At 42.7% G+C, this 19,533-nt stretch overlaps 1 protein-coding gene across 2 annotated transcripts in view; it reads left to right on the top strand.

Moving 5' to 3' along the window:
• Positions 1-19,297, top strand: part of kirrel1a (kirre like nephrin family adhesion molecule 1a) — a 31,315-nt gene extending 12,018 nt beyond the window's left edge. The window contains exons 2-15 of one of the 2 annotated variants that reach the window (XM_034106178.2): positions 2,411-2,560; positions 6,441-6,590; positions 6,671-6,828; positions 6,920-7,070; positions 7,727-7,832; positions 8,949-9,097; positions 9,297-9,424; positions 11,678-11,804; positions 12,063-12,163; positions 13,580-13,796; positions 14,404-14,511; positions 15,408-15,535; positions 15,825-15,902; positions 17,943-19,297. In XM_034106178.2, coding sequence (XP_033962069.1) covers positions 2,411-2,560; positions 6,441-6,590; positions 6,671-6,828; positions 6,920-7,070; positions 7,727-7,832; positions 8,949-9,097; positions 9,297-9,424; positions 11,678-11,804; positions 12,063-12,163; positions 13,580-13,796; positions 14,404-14,511; positions 15,408-15,535; positions 15,825-15,902; positions 17,943-18,665 — 2,474 coding nt within the window. In that variant the 3' untranslated portion in view covers positions 18,666-19,297. Of the gene's footprint in view, positions 1-2,410; positions 2,561-6,440; positions 6,591-6,670; positions 6,829-6,919; positions 7,071-7,726; positions 7,833-8,948; positions 9,098-9,296; positions 9,425-11,677; positions 11,805-12,062; positions 12,164-13,579; positions 13,797-14,403; positions 14,512-15,407; positions 15,536-15,788; positions 15,903-17,942 lie in introns of both variants that reach the window. The other variant, XM_034106176.2, reaches the window with a different exon arrangement.
• Positions 19,298-19,533: the final 236 nt, after the last annotated feature.

Genomic DNA, 19,533 nt, shown 5'->3' with positions numbered 1-19,533 from the left:
TGTCATTGATTTCGGTTGTTAAAATTTGGGCCAACTGAAACGCAGCAACTACAGTAATAGTTGAGAATTCCAACACGGCCCTCTTGATAGCCTCTTAAAACTTGTTTTGAAATCTGAAGTGTTTCTCTATAACCTTAAATATTTATGACTAAGTGAGCAACAATTTCAACTACCATTTATTAAGAATAAAACCTTCATCTTCAGCTAATCTGCTCATTAGATGACTCGTCCGTACAAACATTTCCAAAATTCTATCTTTGGCAGAAAAGTATATTTTTATGTTCGACCCCATCAGCCTCAGTAAGAGGTTGAAAGAGGAAATAGTTATTTAGCCTTTTTAAGGTGTTATGTCCTCATCATTTACTAATCACCTCCATGAAACATATGAGATAACACAATTTGAACAGTGGAACAAACTAACCAGGTTCTAACTTCTCTTGGAGAAATTACCCTGATACATTCTTATTTCTCTGCAAACCAAAATATAGTGTCCATTTGAAAAGTGGGGGGGAAAATATGATTTCAGTGTCTTATCATACATTTTACAAATAATGACTTTGTTACTTATTTGACTTGGTGTTTACTTCCAACCCTTTCAACGCCCATTGTTGTTGTTGCCATGTTGTTTCCTTTGTTTATCCTTATTCACTAATCCAGTTTATTTGGGTGTTCCTCAGGGATCAAATTAAGGGCCGCTATTATTATTATTTTTGGTTCAGCGCTAAATTATTCTAGGTATGCATGCTGCAAAGCTCCCATCTGCATCTGATTCCCTTTTCACTGAGCTTGCTCGCACATCTCCATTATGTTCAGCATATTAATGTGCTGCACTGTCAGAAGCCATTGTTTTGATTGGTAAGGAAATCTTGTTGCATGACTGGGTTTCATTATCATCAGGCATATTGTACCTCTGCAAATCACACCGAATCTGACATGATAAGGGGAAAGTGCATGTCCGTGATTATGAAAGAGAGGGGAAACATGAGAGATGGGGACCGAGGGTCATGATGCGGAGGCGGGAGGTGGGGTGAGGAGGCATATGGCAGTTGTTAGAAAATAGTGAGTGAGATGGGATTGGGAACCTTCAGAAAAGTGCTGGAGGGCTCAGAGGTAAAAGTGTGAGGGAACGAGAGAGGGAGTGTACGGGAAAAAGGGGGGGAGTGAGAAGTGAGTGAGAAGGAGAGAAGGAGAGATGTAAATGGTAGGAGGTGAGGAAAAGGGAGTGAGGGAAAAAGTGAGAGACAGGGAACGGGAGAGAGAAAATGCTGGAGGGCTGGTATTTAATGTGATAAATGAGTTGTGACAGTCCGCCTCTAACCCCCTTCCAACCAGCGAGGAGGAGGAACACAGAAATAGAAAGCATTATGGTTAAAAGGACATATACAGCATTATATATGTATATAGAAAGAAGGAGGCGCGTACATACTGTAAGAGGAGGCAAGGTAGAGGAGAATCTGTGCAGGCTAAAGGACATTCATAGACAGAATTATAGATGTACAAAGTGAAGGAGGCGAGTGGGGATGCATACATATGGAGGGAAAAGCAGAGAGTGAAGCAAAGCAATTTGGGTAAAGGACATACAACATTATAGAGAGGGAATAAAGGAGAGAGGTAATGGCAGAAGAAGGAGGGGGTGTGCTTTGCAGTATTGGGTTAATGATCCACTGTACGAGAGTCTTTGTGGGAGAAAAATGAACGCAAGAGGCAGGATGGAAAAAATGTAAATGTTTTTGCCTCTCATCTATTGTAAGGGTGACATGTCTTCAAGGGACAGCTAATTACAACTTGTCATCACACAGCGTGGGACAATAGCTGAAGCTTTTTAACTCATCGTAGTCGGTCAGTCTGTAGGCCAACTGTAGTGGACTTCTAGAGGGAGAGAGTCTCGTAGACAATGACAACCACTGTAGTTTTGGTTGTGGATTGGAAGCCTGTGTGATGACTCATAGGGAGGAATGAAGAAGGGAGAAACAGAGAGAGGGAGGGAGAGTTTTGAAGAACTAAAAGTCAAGAGCTGGAAGAAAAGCAGTGTGAGAAACCCTATGGCTGAAGTTTCCTGTTTGATCTCCCAGCTCCTGAGTCAGCGTTAACCACGTCCTTCTTCTTTCTTTCTTCTTCTCCAACTCTGTTCTGACTCTCTCTTCTCTGACACCTCCGCCTTGCCATGCCGCTCTTCACTCGGCGGCGGCAGTTAATGGCCGCGAGCCAACGTGTGATCAAAGATGTCATTTCTGCTGGGGGAATGCAGTTTTCGAACAATTAACCATGAAACCGCAGTCACGATAATACGCTATTCAGTTATATGTGGTTGTGGTGGTTTCAGAGTCGTTTTCCTGCAATGTACACACAGTGAAAATGAGAAATTCCCAAACTTATCCTATTCTTCTTTCCCAATTCCTCTTCTCTGCAGTGTGGACAGCGAGGTTCTCTCAGGAGCCGGCAGACCAGTCAGTGGTGCGGGGCCAGAGGGTGATCCTGTCCTGCGTTGTCTTCAACTACTCAGGCATTGTTCAGTGGACCAAAGATGGCTTGGCTCTGGGTATCGGAGAAGACCTCCGGGGTGAGACATCATGCATCCTTCACTCCGTTCTGCATGTGACTAAGATGGCGTTCTCAAAGCTGATGCTGATACTTTCAGATTGGAGCTGCTGATAGGCACATGTTAAAGCTGCATGTTTAAAGCTGTACAAATGTTGGGAATGTTTTTAATGCAACGTTTCAGAGGGTGCAGAGGGAGACTGTTATGTTTGTATTGACATGTGCAGCAACAGTTACAATTAGGGATCGACCGATATGGCTTTTTAAAGGCCGATACCGATTATTAGTAATCAAGGAGACCGATAACCGATATTTGGAACCGATATACATTTGCAGTAAAATCAGAAAATCTTGGTGTCAAAATGTAGAATAACACAAACTCCAACACAACTCAACACAACTTCTTTGAAATGCATTTAAGCATATATTATGTTTAATTAACTTTTAAACATCTTACAACTGGTTTCCTCTCTGTGCCCTTTTCTTTAGTGCAGCCATCTGCAATGAGTTAGAGAGAGAGACAAGAAGTGGGCTGCAGGCTGACATGCTTAACTAACAATAATGCTTAATTTATTATATCTGTCGATCTAGCATAACATCCCAATAAGCTGCTAGCAACTGCAAAACACTAGTGCTAGCTAATGTTTTGCAAACTATTAAAAGTGAGGCTATCACAGTAGACCTAACGTTAGTCTAGTAGCCTCACTTCTAATATTTTGCTAAACATTTGCTAGATACATGTTGGCTAGCTAATGAGGCGTGTGGCGCAGTGGATAGAGCCTTGGTGTTGATCAGGGGGTCACAGGTTCAAATCCCACTGCAGTCAGCATGTCGTTGTGTCCCTGGGCAAGACACTTCACCCCAAAATTGCTCCTGTGGGGATTGCCCACAGTATTGAGTATGTAAGTCGCTTTGGATAAAAGCGTCTAACAAGTGACATGTCATGTAATGAGCTATCAACCTGAAAAACTGGGAGGCTCCACTCGCAGCCCCCCTCCGCACCACAGTTACTCCGCTGCACCCCCAACTCTGACTGATTTCCCGCGTCCCCGTGTAACTGGGAAACTGATAGAATTGGATCATACGATCGTGGTGTTTTTGCAACTTCAGCATAGGGGATAGGGATGTTTATTGAACTTCGGTTTAACACATGTATGGCTCTGCCGCTCAGCGCTGCTGCTTGCTTCAGTCTGTGTCTGCGTTCTTTCGCACCTGCCTGTAATCTGAGAAGGTCCCGACTAGGGGTCGACCGATAATCGGTCGACCCCTAGTTACAATGCATAAGGTCAGAGCTCTCTGCTGGAACTGTTACATTTAGAAAGTTACATTTAGAAGTTTGCATAACATTTGGTATTTACATTTTTTGGCGGGACAACCCAGGGATTTCAAACCGCTTGGCACTTGCTAGGTCTTACATTCGATTGCCAAATTAAATGTTGGGCGTAAAAAGGTCTAAAACAGTCTTTATTACAATTTCGTAGGTCTAAAAATGAACACTCTACTGGTGTGTAAGTGCAAAATAATGTTTAGGTTAGGATTTTGAATGATGCTTCCAGTTTCTTTTTCTTTTTTTTCATTTTTATAAATGATGCTTTTAGATTGCTGCGAGAGCCCTGTTAACACAGATACATAGAAATACCGGGTTTGAACACAGAACAACTTGAAGCGGATTGTAACAGCCCTGCAAACTGCTGTTTCAGATGTTACAGATGTGGAATGTGATTTTCTCAAATACTAAACCCTCTCACAGCATTTTGAAAAACCACGCTCGTCCAGTGTGACATTGCGTGGATGTAGCTGTGACGGCTAATCTACGCTGACAAAGTGTTTTTGTAGCGAGATTGAGCCAGCAGGGCAGTTTTTGGCCAAGAGATGTGAGAGTTGCAGCCCCCCCCCCTTCCAGTCACACCATGTTGTGAAAAACTGTGCACTTATTTAGGTTGATGTTAACTTTAGCCACCTTCAACACATATCATACAATATTTGATGGGAAAGCACTCTGCTCTCCCTCGGGACGAGTGACACCCTTCGACTTGATGAAGGGGCATCACATCATCACCTCTGTCATATAGGCAGAGGGTGACACTGACCGGATGATATGACTATATACAATTTATTTGCATCGATTCATCAGCTAGCTCACATTCCTTTACGCTGCTGCCCTAAATGTTCCCTCCACTTTGTCTTTGCATTTCTTCCCCTCAGAGGAAATGTCCTGTTTGATTTATGAAGCCCCCCCCCCCCCCGCTTGTCTGTCTGTCAACAACAATTTGAGGAACTGCTTGTCTGACTTTGATAAAACTTGGGGGAATGGTGGGTCTCATCGCTGTGATGCAGCATTTTCCCGAATTGCGCTGATTAGCCCAAAGGGGGCTGTGCAATTACTGGTCAAAACAAGTAGGCATATTTTCAACTGATTGGTCCAGAGGGAGACCGCACAATTGGTGACATGCTGAGGCCTTGTTTTCTGTTGATGCTGCCGTTGTTTACCCCACATGGTGTAAATATTCAGTTTTTTTGTTATTTTGTTTTTATTACAACATTTCCTTTCTTTTCCTCGATCCTCCCATCCTAACTACTGTATGCTTTTGCATCAGTTCTTTTGTTTCTTTTTCTAATCATCACCCTCTCCTCCACTGTCTGTCATGCTATTCCTCTGCGACCTCCTCATCTTAGCTCCCTTGTTCCGTCCTCTTCCTCTTCCTCTCCTTCTTTAAGCTGCCTCTGTTGCACTGAGCCCTCTCTCCTATTCTTCATTTAACTTCTCCACCTTGTCTCTCTCTTTACCCTCACCCTGCCTGACACACTCTCAGTTCATGCTCTCTTCTTCCTGACAACCTTTCTCTCCTCCTCTCTGTCCTTGTCTGTCCCTTCTCCATTCTTCCTGTCTCTCCCTCCCTTTTTCTTACTCCTTTCTCTGAATCATATTGTTACTGTAATGGTCCAGTGCTTCAAGCCAAAGCTTTTAAATAGAAACGTGAATGAACACTGGCCGCTTCATGCTCACATACACATACACACGGGTGTGTGTGTGTTTGTGTATGAGCCTCTCTGTCCCTCTCCCCCCCGGTTCTCTGGGCTTTTCATACGCTTTCTCGCTCTCAACATTAGAAATGCAAATGCACGTATATACAAGGCACACATACACACATGCATGCAGAAACAAGGACACCCAAGGTTAGGCGAGCAGCAGAGCTCAGAGTCTGCACATTGCACACAGAATTTCACCCGCCATCTACGTCTGGGCAGCAAACATGAATTCTGCACCATAGACTGGAGTGGATTTGAGTCCTCTAAAACGTTGCTGTCATAATGCATTCATCTTTTCTCCCCGCCGGTGAGGGAGAGCATGGATGCCACCTAATGGTGAGAATGTACAGCAGTGACACAGCTGTGTGGCAGATGGGGGAAGGGCAGGGAGTACTGAAGAGCAGGGTGTGAGAGTGTGTGCATCGTGCAATTGTGTGAATGTGTAGGTTTGGTCATGCATTTGTTGTTGTGCACGTCATCATATCACGTGGTTGTGCATCTCCCTGGTGACATTTAGCCTAATGACGAAAAAGTCATGTTTTTGCTTCATTTGTGACTCAGACGTCAGACCTGATGTTTTCTTACCAGCAGGAACAACCACATGCTGCGTGGTGTCGCATTTTTTAAAATTCTGATACAGACCCCATGGGGATGTTGGGATCCTGTGACGAATTAACAATTTTTGTGTTAAGAGTTAAAATAGGATAGTGACATAAAGTAACCTTCAGCCAGAGAACAACAAGCATAATAGGAATGTAGAATGAGTTTATAAGAAGTGATAAATGTAATCAAGACAGTAAGAAAACCTATTTCCTCAAAGTTATTAAGATGATCTAAATCTTAAATGTATTTCGTGTGAATGTGTGTTCCAGCTTGGCCCAGGTACCGCGTGCTGCGAGTGCAGGAGCTCGGCCAGTACAACCTGGAGATCCTGTCAGCTGACCTGTCTGATGACTCGCTGTACGAGTGCCAGGCCCCTGATGCTGCCCTGAGGTCCAGGAGGGCCAAACTCACCGTCCTCAGTACGTTTGTGCGCATGTATGTCAGTGCACGTGTCTCTATGTGAGAGTGCTTTTAACACTCCTCTCCTCTCTTGCTCCAGTCCCCCCAGATAACCCGGTGATCGATGGGGGTCCAGAGGTGTTGCTGAATGCGGGGGAGTCCTACAACCTGAGCTGTGTGTCTCGAGGGGCCAAACCGCCTTCTATGATCGAGTGGCTTAAAGATGGGCTGCCTGTAGAGGGGGCTGCCAGCACCACTGTAAGTCTCAAATAGAGACCAGATCCAAGTGTTTCCACAGTACCTGATATGTATTTAAAATGCTTCATCCATGTCTCCACCCCGTCATCAGGAGGTGCTTCCAGACAGGAAGAGGGTGACCACACGCAGCTACCTGCCCATCCAGCCTGTGGACACTGACACTGGGAGGAACTACAGCTGCGTGGCCACCAACCTGGCTGTTCCCACGGGCAAAATCACAACCGTGTCCCTCAACGTACACCGTAAGCTGTTAATTGATATACAGGCAGAAGATGACTTTTACAGAACAGTATTTGGCCCAGGATTAAAGTAAAAATAGACAAGGAATATTATTTTATTTTGAATTCCAAGTGAAATTCAAGTTGAAATGCAGCAAATAAAGCTAGAATGTATGGATTAAAGTCGTAATTTTGCAACATTTATTCTTGATATTTATCATTTATTTTGGACAATTATGACCTTATTATCTACATTTCCACACTATTATTAACACTTCATCTTTATTCTCCTTATTCAAAAACGAAATACAAGTCTTTCTCCTCTCCGGTTTTCCTGCCTCACTCTAGTACTCCTAGGTTAAGCTAAGGAAGTGTCATTGTATTTGCAAAAAAATACGATAAAAATACATTGGCATTGAAAGAATACATTTTCTTCACGATATATTATTACAACAAGTTACTTCACACGGTATCTTTCGACATTTCCAACTAATCAAAAGCAACAAGGTGTCAATTTTGAAAAATAAAACATCTGCGAGCTGCTAAATCTTTCATAGCTTTAACTAAGTAATGCATGGCATCCATTTTGAATTATCCTCCTCCTTCTCCAGATTGCAGCATATATTAGCCGTAATAAGGCTGTTGTAATGTGAGTCTCTCTCTCTCTCTCTCTCTTCCAGATCCACCGTCAGTGACCTTGTCCATCGAGCCTCGCTCTGTCCTGGAGGGGGACAGAGTCACCTTCACCTGCCAGGCCCACGCCAACCCTCCTATTATGGGCTACAGGTCTGCATTCACCTTCAAACACAACCATTTTCATTGGGCCCTGTAGAGATGGAAAAAGTACTCAGATCTTGGTCTTAAAGGTTCCCGATTATACTCTTTTTCATCAATATATTATAGGTTTCAGATATATACAAAACATGTCTCTGAAGTGTTTGGCTGAAACACCAAACAGATCATTGCAGCCTCCCATAATCCCCTCTGTTTCAGCCCTGTTTTCAAAGTGCTGATTCTCTGTCTGTTACTTTAGATGAAAATAAGGAGCCCCTCCCCACGCCCCTCTGAGAGATATTTGGTTACAAAGAACACAATGGTGCTCTAGGAGGAGATTCAGATGATAGGGGGGGGGGGGGTATCTTGGTTGGTTATTGGCTAATGGTTGCACAAGCCAAATCATCTCATCAAAAACCTGTCTGAAAAAGAGCTGATCAGATTTTGGCCACTTTATGATGTCATAACGATTTTTTGGCTTGGGTAACCATTAGCCAATCACCAACCAAGTGCAACACACACAGAGTAAAAGTCTGCCCCTGATGTGCTGTACAGGCTGGCATGATAGGCTGTGTTCAATGGGGCTGATGTGTTGTGTAGATTCTGCCAGAAGGAAAGGTCAAACTCATTATGAAGCGGTGAGCTGCCGCTCCACATTGCTTTTCTTCCCGACTTCCCGAATCAAGCAAGAACGTGATTGGTCGATATTAAGTAGATAGAGTTCACTATGATTGAGGTTTCGTTTATGCCTAGGGTAGATTCTTTTAATCACATTTCCTTTTTTAAATTTTTTTTACATTTTGGATTTGCTTGGCACGCTACTTATTGAGGGCTTGCGAGCTACCGGTAGCTCGCGATCGACGTGTTGGAGACCCCCTGACAGACAGAGAATCAGCACTTTTGAAACAGGGCTGAAACAGAGGGGTTTATGGGACGCTACAATGATCTGTTTGGTATTTGGAGCCAAACACTTCAGAGACATATTTTGTATATATCTGAGACCTATAATAAAGTACTGAAAAATAGTATAATAGGGGACCTTTAAGTACAGTACTTGAGTAAATCTACTTTACACCACCACTTGTACGGTATTTTTTGAATAACCTGCGTTTGAATGTTTCCTTCCAGTTGGGCTAAGGGGGGCGTGTTGCTGCAGGGTGCCAGGGAGAGTGTGTTGACCACCAAGGCGGACCACTCCTTCTTCACAGAGCCCGTCTCCTGCCTGGTCTTCAACGCTGTGGGGAAGACCAACGTCAGCATCCTGGTGGACGTTCACTGTGAGTCACGCCGCACTCATCTGGCCCTGTTCACTTGTTTCTGGCCCACTTCACTCACTTCAGTCTGGAGTCAGAGGGATAAAGCACACGGCTGTTTGTGTTTCTTTATCCTCTGAGCATGGTCTCCCCTTTAGTCCTACTGCATTATTACTCGAGCACAACAAAGAACATCTCTCCATCTCTGTTTCTGTGTCTCCAGTCGGTCCAATTCTGCTGGTGGAGCCGCAGCCAAAAACAGTGGATGTTGACTCTGATGTCTCCCTCAACTGCAAATGGGCTGGAAACCCTCCGCTCACACTCACCTGGTTCAAAAAGGGATCAAACATGGTAAGAAGCGAAGAGCCCACGCTCTCCTCTCCTCTTGTGTTCACACTATTTTTGCAGTTCACACTTTCTTCTCCAGTGTTGACAAAAGCTGCCTTTCATTCAGGGCCAATATTTAGTTTGTACACATCAGAGTTTCTGTTAGCCGGTAATTACCAGACTTTGACCGGTAAAATATGCTGAAGACCGGCAAATCTAAATCCCTCCAGTCAAAATAATTTCCCCTTAGCACTATGACATAATACTATTATGTTTATTAACATAGACAAGAATAGTATGTGATAGACAAGAATAGTCAACTCTAATGTCTAACACTTAATGTGGAGAAAGAGATGTCCTGTATGGGTTGATTGTGCGTTGATCTGTTGGTAATGCCTCAGGGTTCCGGTGGGCATGTAAACAAATGCATAATGCTGCGCTATACTTTGTGGCCTCACCCGGTTGCATAGCGACGCTTATTGTTTAGGTGTCTTTTAATAAGCAGGTAGTCATATCATTTGCTAGAACTAGCTGGATCTGATCGATATGGACATAAACGCGAGTAAAGTCTAATCTGACGAGAGAGAGATCAGCTGCTGCTGACGAGTCGACACGCAGCTCTGCATGATCACCTGCAGCGGTGAGCAGAACAAAACACACACTTCAGGTTAGAATATCACACGTAGCTATTTTAATTAAACTACCTAAACTAGTTATAGATATGTTTAGTTTTACTGTCGGGTCCCTCATTACTGATCCGCGAGCTGCATGACGGGCTGTCAGGAGAGGGAGAGAGTGCTCCGTTTATTATTCCCGTGTTATTGTAAGTTACTGAACACTTTTGAATAATGTAGTTAATCTACTATAATTTCTTTGTTTAATATCGAATCATATCAATTTGTTTTAAAGCTCAATAAATACCAAAGAAGGCCTTTGACCGGCACTTTTCTCATTTTGTCCGGAAGATTTAAACTTTAACCTACAAAAAATTCTAACGGAAACTCTGGTACACATAGAAATCTTTCTTTGCTGCTTCCCTGTCATGACCTATTTCTCTCAATGTCCCTTTTGTCTTTTAAGCTTCGGTCAAAAACGATAAATGAACTCTCATATATTCAAACGACTCAAACAGCTGACCAGTATCTTTGAAATTCACTAATTAGCATGTTTTATTTTTATGTTGAATCAAACAGTATTTTTTTTCTTGATGATGTTGTGGTTTTACTTGGCGTTTGCTGATTGTATATTTTGTTATTATTAGACAGAGCTAGGCAAGCGTTTCTGTTGTTGCCAAGCTAATTGTCTGCTTGCTCTGGTTTCAAAATGTATGGTACTGACATTAGAGTGGTGTCACTCTTAACCATAACACAAATAATTGTATTTCCCAAAATGTTGAACTTTTTCTTTAGCCACAGCCACCAGACACTAAGGCTGCATTGTTTTTAACTATCAATTATTATTCCGCTAGGTTTATGAAGTGAATAGTCTAGTTTTTACAATGTCAGAAAATTATAATCCCAAGTTAAATGTTGTTTTGTTGGTCAAAACCTAAAAGAATATCCAGTTTTAAATGGATATTGAACAGAGAAAAGCAGGAAATATCCATTTTTATAAGTACAAACAGTATTTATTGCATTATTTGAATAATCAAAAAGAAAGTTATTATTTCTCTGACTTGATGTTTGGTTTATTAATTGCTGAATCTCTAAAGGACAACCTATTAAAATGTTAGTTCATTTGAATTTTGTCAAATAATTTCATTTAACTAGTTAACCATCACCGTTTTTAGACTGCAATACATGGCTTGTAGTTGTATGTGAACATAAATATTGTTCAATATCTATATTCTATTTTACCGTTGGCTGTCTCTTATTAGACTGCAGTTAAGATCAGGGCTAAAGACAAGACAGCACAGTGAAATAAATCTTCCTCATCATAAGCCTGCCTTAGCAATCTGTGCACCAGCTTACACCTACATCTGTGTAATTAGTGCAGGTATTTCTCTCTCTAGGCAGTTACATATTTAGCCATAATTTCCCCTCTGCTAATTTTCCGATGGATGTGGTTGCTAGGCAACTACAAAACCTTTGTGATAGGTTAAAAGCGGATGTGCCGTTTGCATTGTTGGAGTCACGGTTGTAGAACACATAAGGCCAGACATGCAAATATGTTGAACTTCTCCACTCGTGAACAGCTTTTATTTTGTTAATCCCTTCACAGTTTTTAAGCAGATTCCTCTTGTTTCTATGTGTTTATACTTTCTCCACTCCCCCACAGGTTCTGAGTAACAGCAACCAGCTGTTTCTGAAGTCTGTGAGCCAAGCGGATGCCGGCCAGTACGTATGTAAGGCCATCGTCCCACGGATTGGAGTAGGAGAGACTGAGGTCACGCTCACTGTCAACGGTCAGAAAACATCCACACAAGTTAACATATCACTGCTGCTAGAGGAAAAGCATGTCGTTCCTTAAAGGTCAGCTTGTCAGTAATTGAAAAAAATTAAAGTCTAAAGTGGTTGCCGGTTATTTTTAAAATAATACTCTTGAAAAGAAGCTTGGTAAGGTCAATGCCTTAAGAAAAAGAGGAAAAAGCAGCTTGTGTTATTGAAGTCTTTGTATCCATCTTTCACATACACTCACTTATCCTGTTCTTTTCCCAATGCAGGCCCCCCCATCATCTCCAGTGAGTCAGTCCAGTATGCAGTGAAAGGGGAGAGAGGAGAGGTGAAATGCTATATAGCCAGTACACCTCCGCCAGATAAGATTGTAAGTGGGAACATAAGAAAATGCGAAAGCATGACGCACTGTTAAAATCTCCAAATATTGGACAAGAATGAATTATTAAGGCAAAAAGGAAAATCACAAAAAGCATACGGATGTACCTTTTAACCAGATTTGTGTTTCACTGTTACTGTACCTTCCTGTTCCTAAATGGCTCTGCAGCAAATGCTTTTAGGCCCTGTCACTCTTTTCGCTTTTTGAGTGGTGACTCACCCTTAAACTCTCACAGAATTTCCCTCCGTCCCATCATCTAAACAAACTAACACTAAGCCGGGCCGCTTTTAGCTCCTGCGTCAGGAGTCATCCGTGATGCTTTCTCCACTCAGATGCAGTCGTAGTAGTCCCTGTGTGACTGATCCATCCTGACTCTCCGCACGAGCTCCTAATGCGAGCGGCGGAGGGTTTGGACAGAAACAGATTTATAAAATATAAAGGAGTGAAGAGGAACAGTTGTCCCGGTAAATGCCACAGCCAGGAGATTATCCTTCTTTTGAATAAGTGGGCAGATTATGGGAACATGTGGGTTTATGCATAATTAACTGGCTTTACAGTGTTCCAATGCTGAATAATACAGCTGCTTTTAGTGGCTTTAAGGTTGGACTATGTGCAAGATCCCCCCCCCCCACACACACTTCAGTCTGCGCAAACAGACAGACTGTTGCTGGTCTGAGAGAGTCACGCAAAATGTGTTTACATGTGTGAAATATACGTTGTCAAATTGTTTGTTTTTTTATCCTTCATTTTCAATTTTTTAAGAGAAAGTAAAATCACTCTCCTTTGAAAATATTAATATGAGTCGTTTCAGAGTCCCTACAACAGAAAACAGAAACATAAATACGGATTAATTCATGAATAAACCAAATAACAAACACACATTTACTGTATTTACAGCAGTTGGGTTATTATTTGTTAAAGTCATAATTGAAAAAATCACTACCTCTGAACGGAACATTGAGAGAAGATAATTACTGGCAGATATTCAGAAAAACATGTACAAATTAGTTTTCATCCTACATTAAAAGCTTTCCAAATATAGATTTTCTGAATTTGACGATAGGAGTTTCACATTCTTAAAGCCAATCATTATTTTGAATCAGCCAAAAACTAAAATAACCGGCAGGGTTTTTGGCATAATTCCATGTTAATCACGGAAAGCACCATTCTCTTTTTTAGAGAATTCTGGCTTCCTTTATTCTTTGACTTTTGTTGCTTGTCTTGGTGGCTAAGATAAGCACACTTAACTCCGTGTTTGGAGTACATACAGTATAATATTCTTCGCACACTGCCTGGAGTTTTAATAAACAATTTGATTGGACGATTTACCCATGAAAATGTAATCCCTCCCACACGGTGATGAACTAATTGTGATAAAACCTCCTATGGTCTCCTGTGTGTGTGCAGGTGTGGGCGTGGAAGGAGAACGTGTGGGAGAAGGAGAAGGGAACGCTGCTGGAGAGGTACACGGTGGAGCAGAGCAAGTCCTCGGCCGAGGGAGGGGGCGTCCTCTCCACGCTCACCATCAACAACGTGATGGAGTCCGACTTCCTGTCCACCTACAACTGCACCGCCTGGAACTCCTTCGGCCCCGGCACCATGATCATCTCACTGGAGGAGACCGGTGTGTTTCATGCATTTATCATTTAAAGGTCACCTATTATGCAAAATCCACTTGTTCATGTCTCTTCGACATCAACACGTGTGAAGAGATTCTGAAAGCTTCAGGAAAAAAGATTCGCTCACTTTTTGTCCTGATCCATTTCTATAAAAACCTGTCACACAAAAATGAGCTGATCAGATTTTGGCCATGTTATGATGTCATTACGATTATTTGGCTTGTCCAACCATTAGCCAATCACCAAGCAATCACCCCCCCACCTTATCACCTGAATCTCCTCCTAGAGCACCATTGTGTTCTTTGTAACCAAATCTCTCTCAGAGGGGCTCCTTATTTTCATCTAAAGTAACAGACAGAGAATCAGCACTTTGGAAACAGGGCTGAAACAGAGGGGATTATGGGTAATTCTGCCATTATCTGTTTGGTATTTAGAGCCAAACACTTCAGAGACATGTTTTGTATATATATCTGAGACCTATCATATATTGATGAAAAACAGTGTAATAGGGGACCTTCAACAAACAACAGAAATGTCTGACAAAGTTGGTTGTCGCACCATTACTTATTAATATATAAAACTCTCTTTTTCTCCCTTTCTTCCTCATTCCAGAGGAAGTCCCAGTGGGGATAATAGCCGGTGGGACGGTGGGCTCCACCATCCTCCTCTTCATCTTTCTGCTGGTCCTCGTTCTGATCTTCTACCGGCAACGCAAAGGCAGTGAGTCATTCTCTCCATGTGTCCAACACATACTGTACATTCATGTTTTTGCTGATACTGATACCAATACAGTACCGTCCCCTTCCCTCGCTTGAACTGCTAAGCTGTTAATAATTCATTTGTATGTGTGTGCTTCGCTTAACTAAGCCATCTGAAAATAACATCAGGCTCTTTGAAGCAAATGTAACTCAGTTCCGCCATACTGCCTGCTGCTGTTTTTAACTTTCAGAACATTAAGCAGCCGTTCTGATGGGTCAGAACCAGACGTTGCATTATCAAATCTAAAAATAATTGGTATTTTCTAATTAGGACAAATAATGAACAGATGCCTCTTGCATTATTGTCATCTGAATGGTACTATAAAACACTAACGTAGGCAAATTAATCACATCAGATTATACTTATTCTTATTTTTTTTCAATAACTAATCTAGTGTTTTTAGCTGATTCTGGTTTTGTTACATTTCTCATCAATCAAGCTTTTCCTCTCTCAGGGCTTGTCTTCTTTTCTTCTTCTTTTTACTTTATTACCATTTCTCACAGTGCATACAAAACCTATTTACAGAACAAAAATGTAAAGTATTTTCTAACAACTTATTACATTATAATAATATTAATAATGAAAATAAAGAAAAAAAGATATAAATAATAAAAAGAGAGAGAAAAAAGAGAAAGATATCAAGACAACAAGGAGAAAAAGGAAAGGAAAACAGTCAGCTGATTTGGGTTGAAATGCTCACAACTAGACCGAATGAAAGCAAAATCAAACACCCCCAGCTTCCTCTCCACCATGTGGATGTCGGTGCCCTCTGAACTCGCTCCTCCAGCTCGTGAAAACAAACCAGCGGAGGTGCGTGTGTCCAGCTGTATTCAACCTCGCCCGTGTTTTGCTTCCAGGTCGCCGCGGGGTCACGCTGGGTAAGCCCGACATCAAGGTGGAGACGATCAACAAGGAGACCCACAGCCTGGAGGAGGACTCCGGCAGCGTGTCCACGGCTTCGCGCATGGTCAAGGCCATGTACTCGGTGAGCGGCAGCGGGATATGTTTACACAGCCTGTAGTCGTAGAAAAAGAAAAACTCACATTAACTCAGTGACCTCTCCCTACACCACACTGTACATTTTGTAAAAACTAAAATCTTGTGTTTTCCCTCTCCTTTTAACACTGTTAATCCCATTTTCTCTTTTCTTGTCATACTCTGTTCCCTCTTCTGTTTCGTTACGGCACCTTCTCTCTTCCTTTTTCTTTTTTGTTTTGTTTTCTTGTTTGACGGTTTAGTTTCTCCCCTCTGTGTCCTTCTCTCCTTCCGATCAGCCCTTTAAAGATGACATAGAGCTCAAGTCTGACCTCCGCAGCGACACCCTGGAAACCCGCCAGGAATATGACCTTAAGGTGAGCTCATTAAACACTCGTTTATATCAAATCAGCAAGCGGATTGACTGCACAACAAACAAACTGTACATTTATACTAAAACACTCCAAATACAGAGAAGAGTTACGCCACAAGTGAGGAAAGCAAGTAGAAAAACACAGATGTGTTCAATAACTTAAGGTTAACTTAATGAGGTTATGCAGAGTTCATTCTGGTGCAATGTTTCATTCTAATTATACCTGAATGGGCTGTAAATATCCCAATCATCACTGACATGGTGACTTTATCGAATGAAGTACAGTATTTATTTTTCCGTGAACTAATAAAGTTTGCAATGTTCTAAAAGTTGAAAATCCGCTAGATATAATGTTTTTTAAATATCACATTTATCCTCTAGAGGGTGCAAAGGGGCATTTTAAGTAGCCAGAAGCAGACAAAGAAAGGGATTTTAAGAACAAAGCTTTATTCTGGATCAGATTAGGATCAATTTATCTTAACTGGATACCAAACTGGTACTCGTAACTCATTTTGTAACCATTATATACTTTCACATTTGAGATAGAGTATATCCAGTAGAAAGTTCTCTTCATACAGGTTTGTATTCACAGTTTAGTTTAGTATCTTATTAGAGACATATATATCAAAGAAACTGATATTAGCATTACATGATTTCAGTAACTGTTCCGCCTTCATGTAACTGTCATGGAGTAACTACTACCCTCTATACGTCCTCTATATATGGATAAAAGCATAACAAAGTGGCCGCCTTTTATCTAACGGTTGGTGGCCAGCAAATAACAATGTATTACATAGGACTACAAAAACAAGACTACAGTCCAGTTAAAACAATTTCAACATCAGTGCAAAATCCCCTCAGCTGATCTTTAAACTAAGTGTTAGTATTGCACTCAATATCTGTGGGAATATTAGAGTAGGATATTTCAAACTAAAACTGCCGGCGCTCCTTAAGCGCTCCCTCTCTCTCTGTCCAGCTGTGATGCAACTAGCTTCACTGATTTCTGAGAAACGTAAGATATTTGATGAAAAACAATCCGCCCGTGTACCTGGCATCAATCATTTATACTTTTTGACACTATGAGGCTGGTCTAAGTCTACCGCTGCCAAAATGTTCTGCTGAAACCCGCCCCCCCCCATGAATATTTTGTGAGGGCAAACCCCTCTAGCTGGAGCGCTGCCTGGGATCATCACTCTGAAGAAACACAGACATGAATCCACCCCAGGAGATGGTTAGATCACCTCGACAACAGCCTCAGCAGCCAGACTGTTTTTGTACACACACACACAAGCACCAGAGCAGTGAAACAAAGTCAGGGGGAGGAGCTGGCGCATGACAGACAATGAGATGGCAGAATTATGTCAGAACTAATAGTGGAGAAACATGAAGTGGGTGTAGAGAGCAGGGAGAGCATCCTTCAGACAATCAAAAGGATTAACGTCCATGTTAACCTTCTTCTAAAAGTGAGATAGATCTACTCTAAAGTTGAAATCATTTGAGAAACAGCTGCTAGTTTTTGTGGATTACTCCTGTTTGCTGAGGAATTTAATGTCAGTAGAATTTTGCAGGACTCCAGACTGTATCTTGATTTGCATTCATTTTTAAAAAAGAGTCACAAAAAGACAGCTATGACCTCCAAGATAATTTCTCCTTGGGGATCTGGAGGAACAGAACATATTTATTAGAGACCTTTGACCCTAACAATCTGTACACTGGCGTATAGAATAATTATGTAAGGGATAATGTGCAGCAAGCATGTTATTTTAAATTTTAATGTACATAATCCCACTTATAACACAGCTAAACTTACTAATACAATTTCACAGGTAATGATTTCAAATAGATTTGAATGCTACTGCTCAAGAATTAAGTCGATAACAAGCACCGTAGAATGTTGTTATTGACCAATCAAAATCAAGCAACAACAAAGTTGTGTAATATATAAATGTTTATAATTTTAGTTTGTAGGTTTTTATAATAATAATGATTTTTCCGCTCATTATATATTTTGTAATACTAATTCTGCCTCCTATTTTTGCTTCAGGACCCAACCAATGGCTACTACAACGTGCGGGCCTCCACCCACGATGAAGGCCGCCCTGCCTCGCGCTCCACCCTGCACTATTCTGACTACCGCTCCCCCACAGGGACCCCAGGGGGTGCCGCCTCCATCAGCAGCAGTGCAGGAGGCTCAGGAGCCACGGCCAGCGGAGGGGGCCCCGGTCCCCCCGGCCCCCTCACCTCCCCTGGCCGCCCACAGGCTTGCTATGACCCCAGACCCCCCTCTAGACTCTCACACATCAGCTACGCCCAGTTCAACACCTTCACCCGCGCGGGCCAGATTCAGCAGCCCCAGCCGAACCCCCCCCCCATGGCCAGTGACTTCCCGGGAGAATGCAGCCTCCTGGACTCCACCTCCCAGCTGGCCTACGACAACTACGGATACCCGTCGCATTACCAGACCTACCGCATGGGTTTCGCCCCGTCCAGCCTGGCCCCTCTGGAGGCCTGCCCCTCCTACGAGATGTACGGGGTGGGGGCCGGGGTGGGACCTGGGGTGGGACCCGGGGTGGGACCCGGGGTGGGACCTGGGGTGGGACCTGGGGTTGGCAGCCCTGTTGTGGGCGTGGGTCCCCCGGGCCCTGCCCCCTCGGGATCAGAGCCTGGACTCGGAAAGTACGGCAGCTCCACCCGCTTCTCCTACACCTCCCAACAATCTGACTACTCCCACAGCCGGCACACACAGAGGATGCAGACTCACGTGTGAGACAGAGAACACCCTGACCGTCTGAGCAGAGCATCTTATAAATAGTGTCACACCTAAAAAACACGACAGACAATCATAGATTTACACGCACACATTTTCACACAGAAACTGAAAAACATCACACACACCCACATGCACAGTCAGGAGACCGTGCCCATGAGACAGGGAGAGACGGGGAGAAAAAAAGACAAGTGGAAAAGTAGTTTAGTGAGACAGGGAAGGGAAATTCCACACAATTTTGAATTCCCTCACTCCCAATGTGTTTGTATATCTGAGCTCTGAAAGAGCGGACGGCGCAAGTCACAATCAAGACTGAGAAAGAGAGCAAGAACCAGAGAGAGGACGAGAGATCACAGATCTATGGAGCCCTATAGCTTTTGCTCTGAACTGACTTTGTAAATGATGAGAGAGAACGTCTTTAGGCTAAACGGACTGTCAAATATGGAACACGCTGATTGGGTAAAACCTCAACCAGTGGAAGTTATTTCTGGCCTCCATTTTTTTATTTTGTTTTGCTGGTTGTCTTATTCAGTGATCATAGAGCACATACAGTATACATATAGTATCCCAGAATGCCCTTTTGTACAGTGGTACATGCCATTATGCCCGTTAGGCGGCATGTGTTGGGGCTGGGGGGGGGGGGGGTTGGGAGGGTTGTCATCATTTTGCACTGCATCTACAGTATTCATGCTTAGACGTCCCTTATCTATATCTGTGTAATGTCTTCTTTTTATTTGCACACCAGACTAGAGCTTTGTATTCTATTTTTTAACATTACAGAATTATTTTTGTCAATGTAAAACATGTATTGTGTATGTATGGACCAAAAGTTTTGAGCGTGAGCCCACTTAAAGAAAACGGGCCGGGT

The sequence above is a fragment of the Pseudochaenichthys georgianus genome, chromosome 18 (assembly GCF_902827115.2).
Source record: "Pseudochaenichthys georgianus chromosome 18, fPseGeo1.2, whole genome shotgun sequence".
Classification (NCBI taxonomy): domain Eukaryota; kingdom Metazoa; phylum Chordata; class Actinopteri; order Perciformes; family Channichthyidae; genus Pseudochaenichthys; species Pseudochaenichthys georgianus.
The sequence above is the reverse complement of the archived record's forward strand: the minus strand, read 5'-3'. Positions and strand labels throughout refer to the sequence as shown.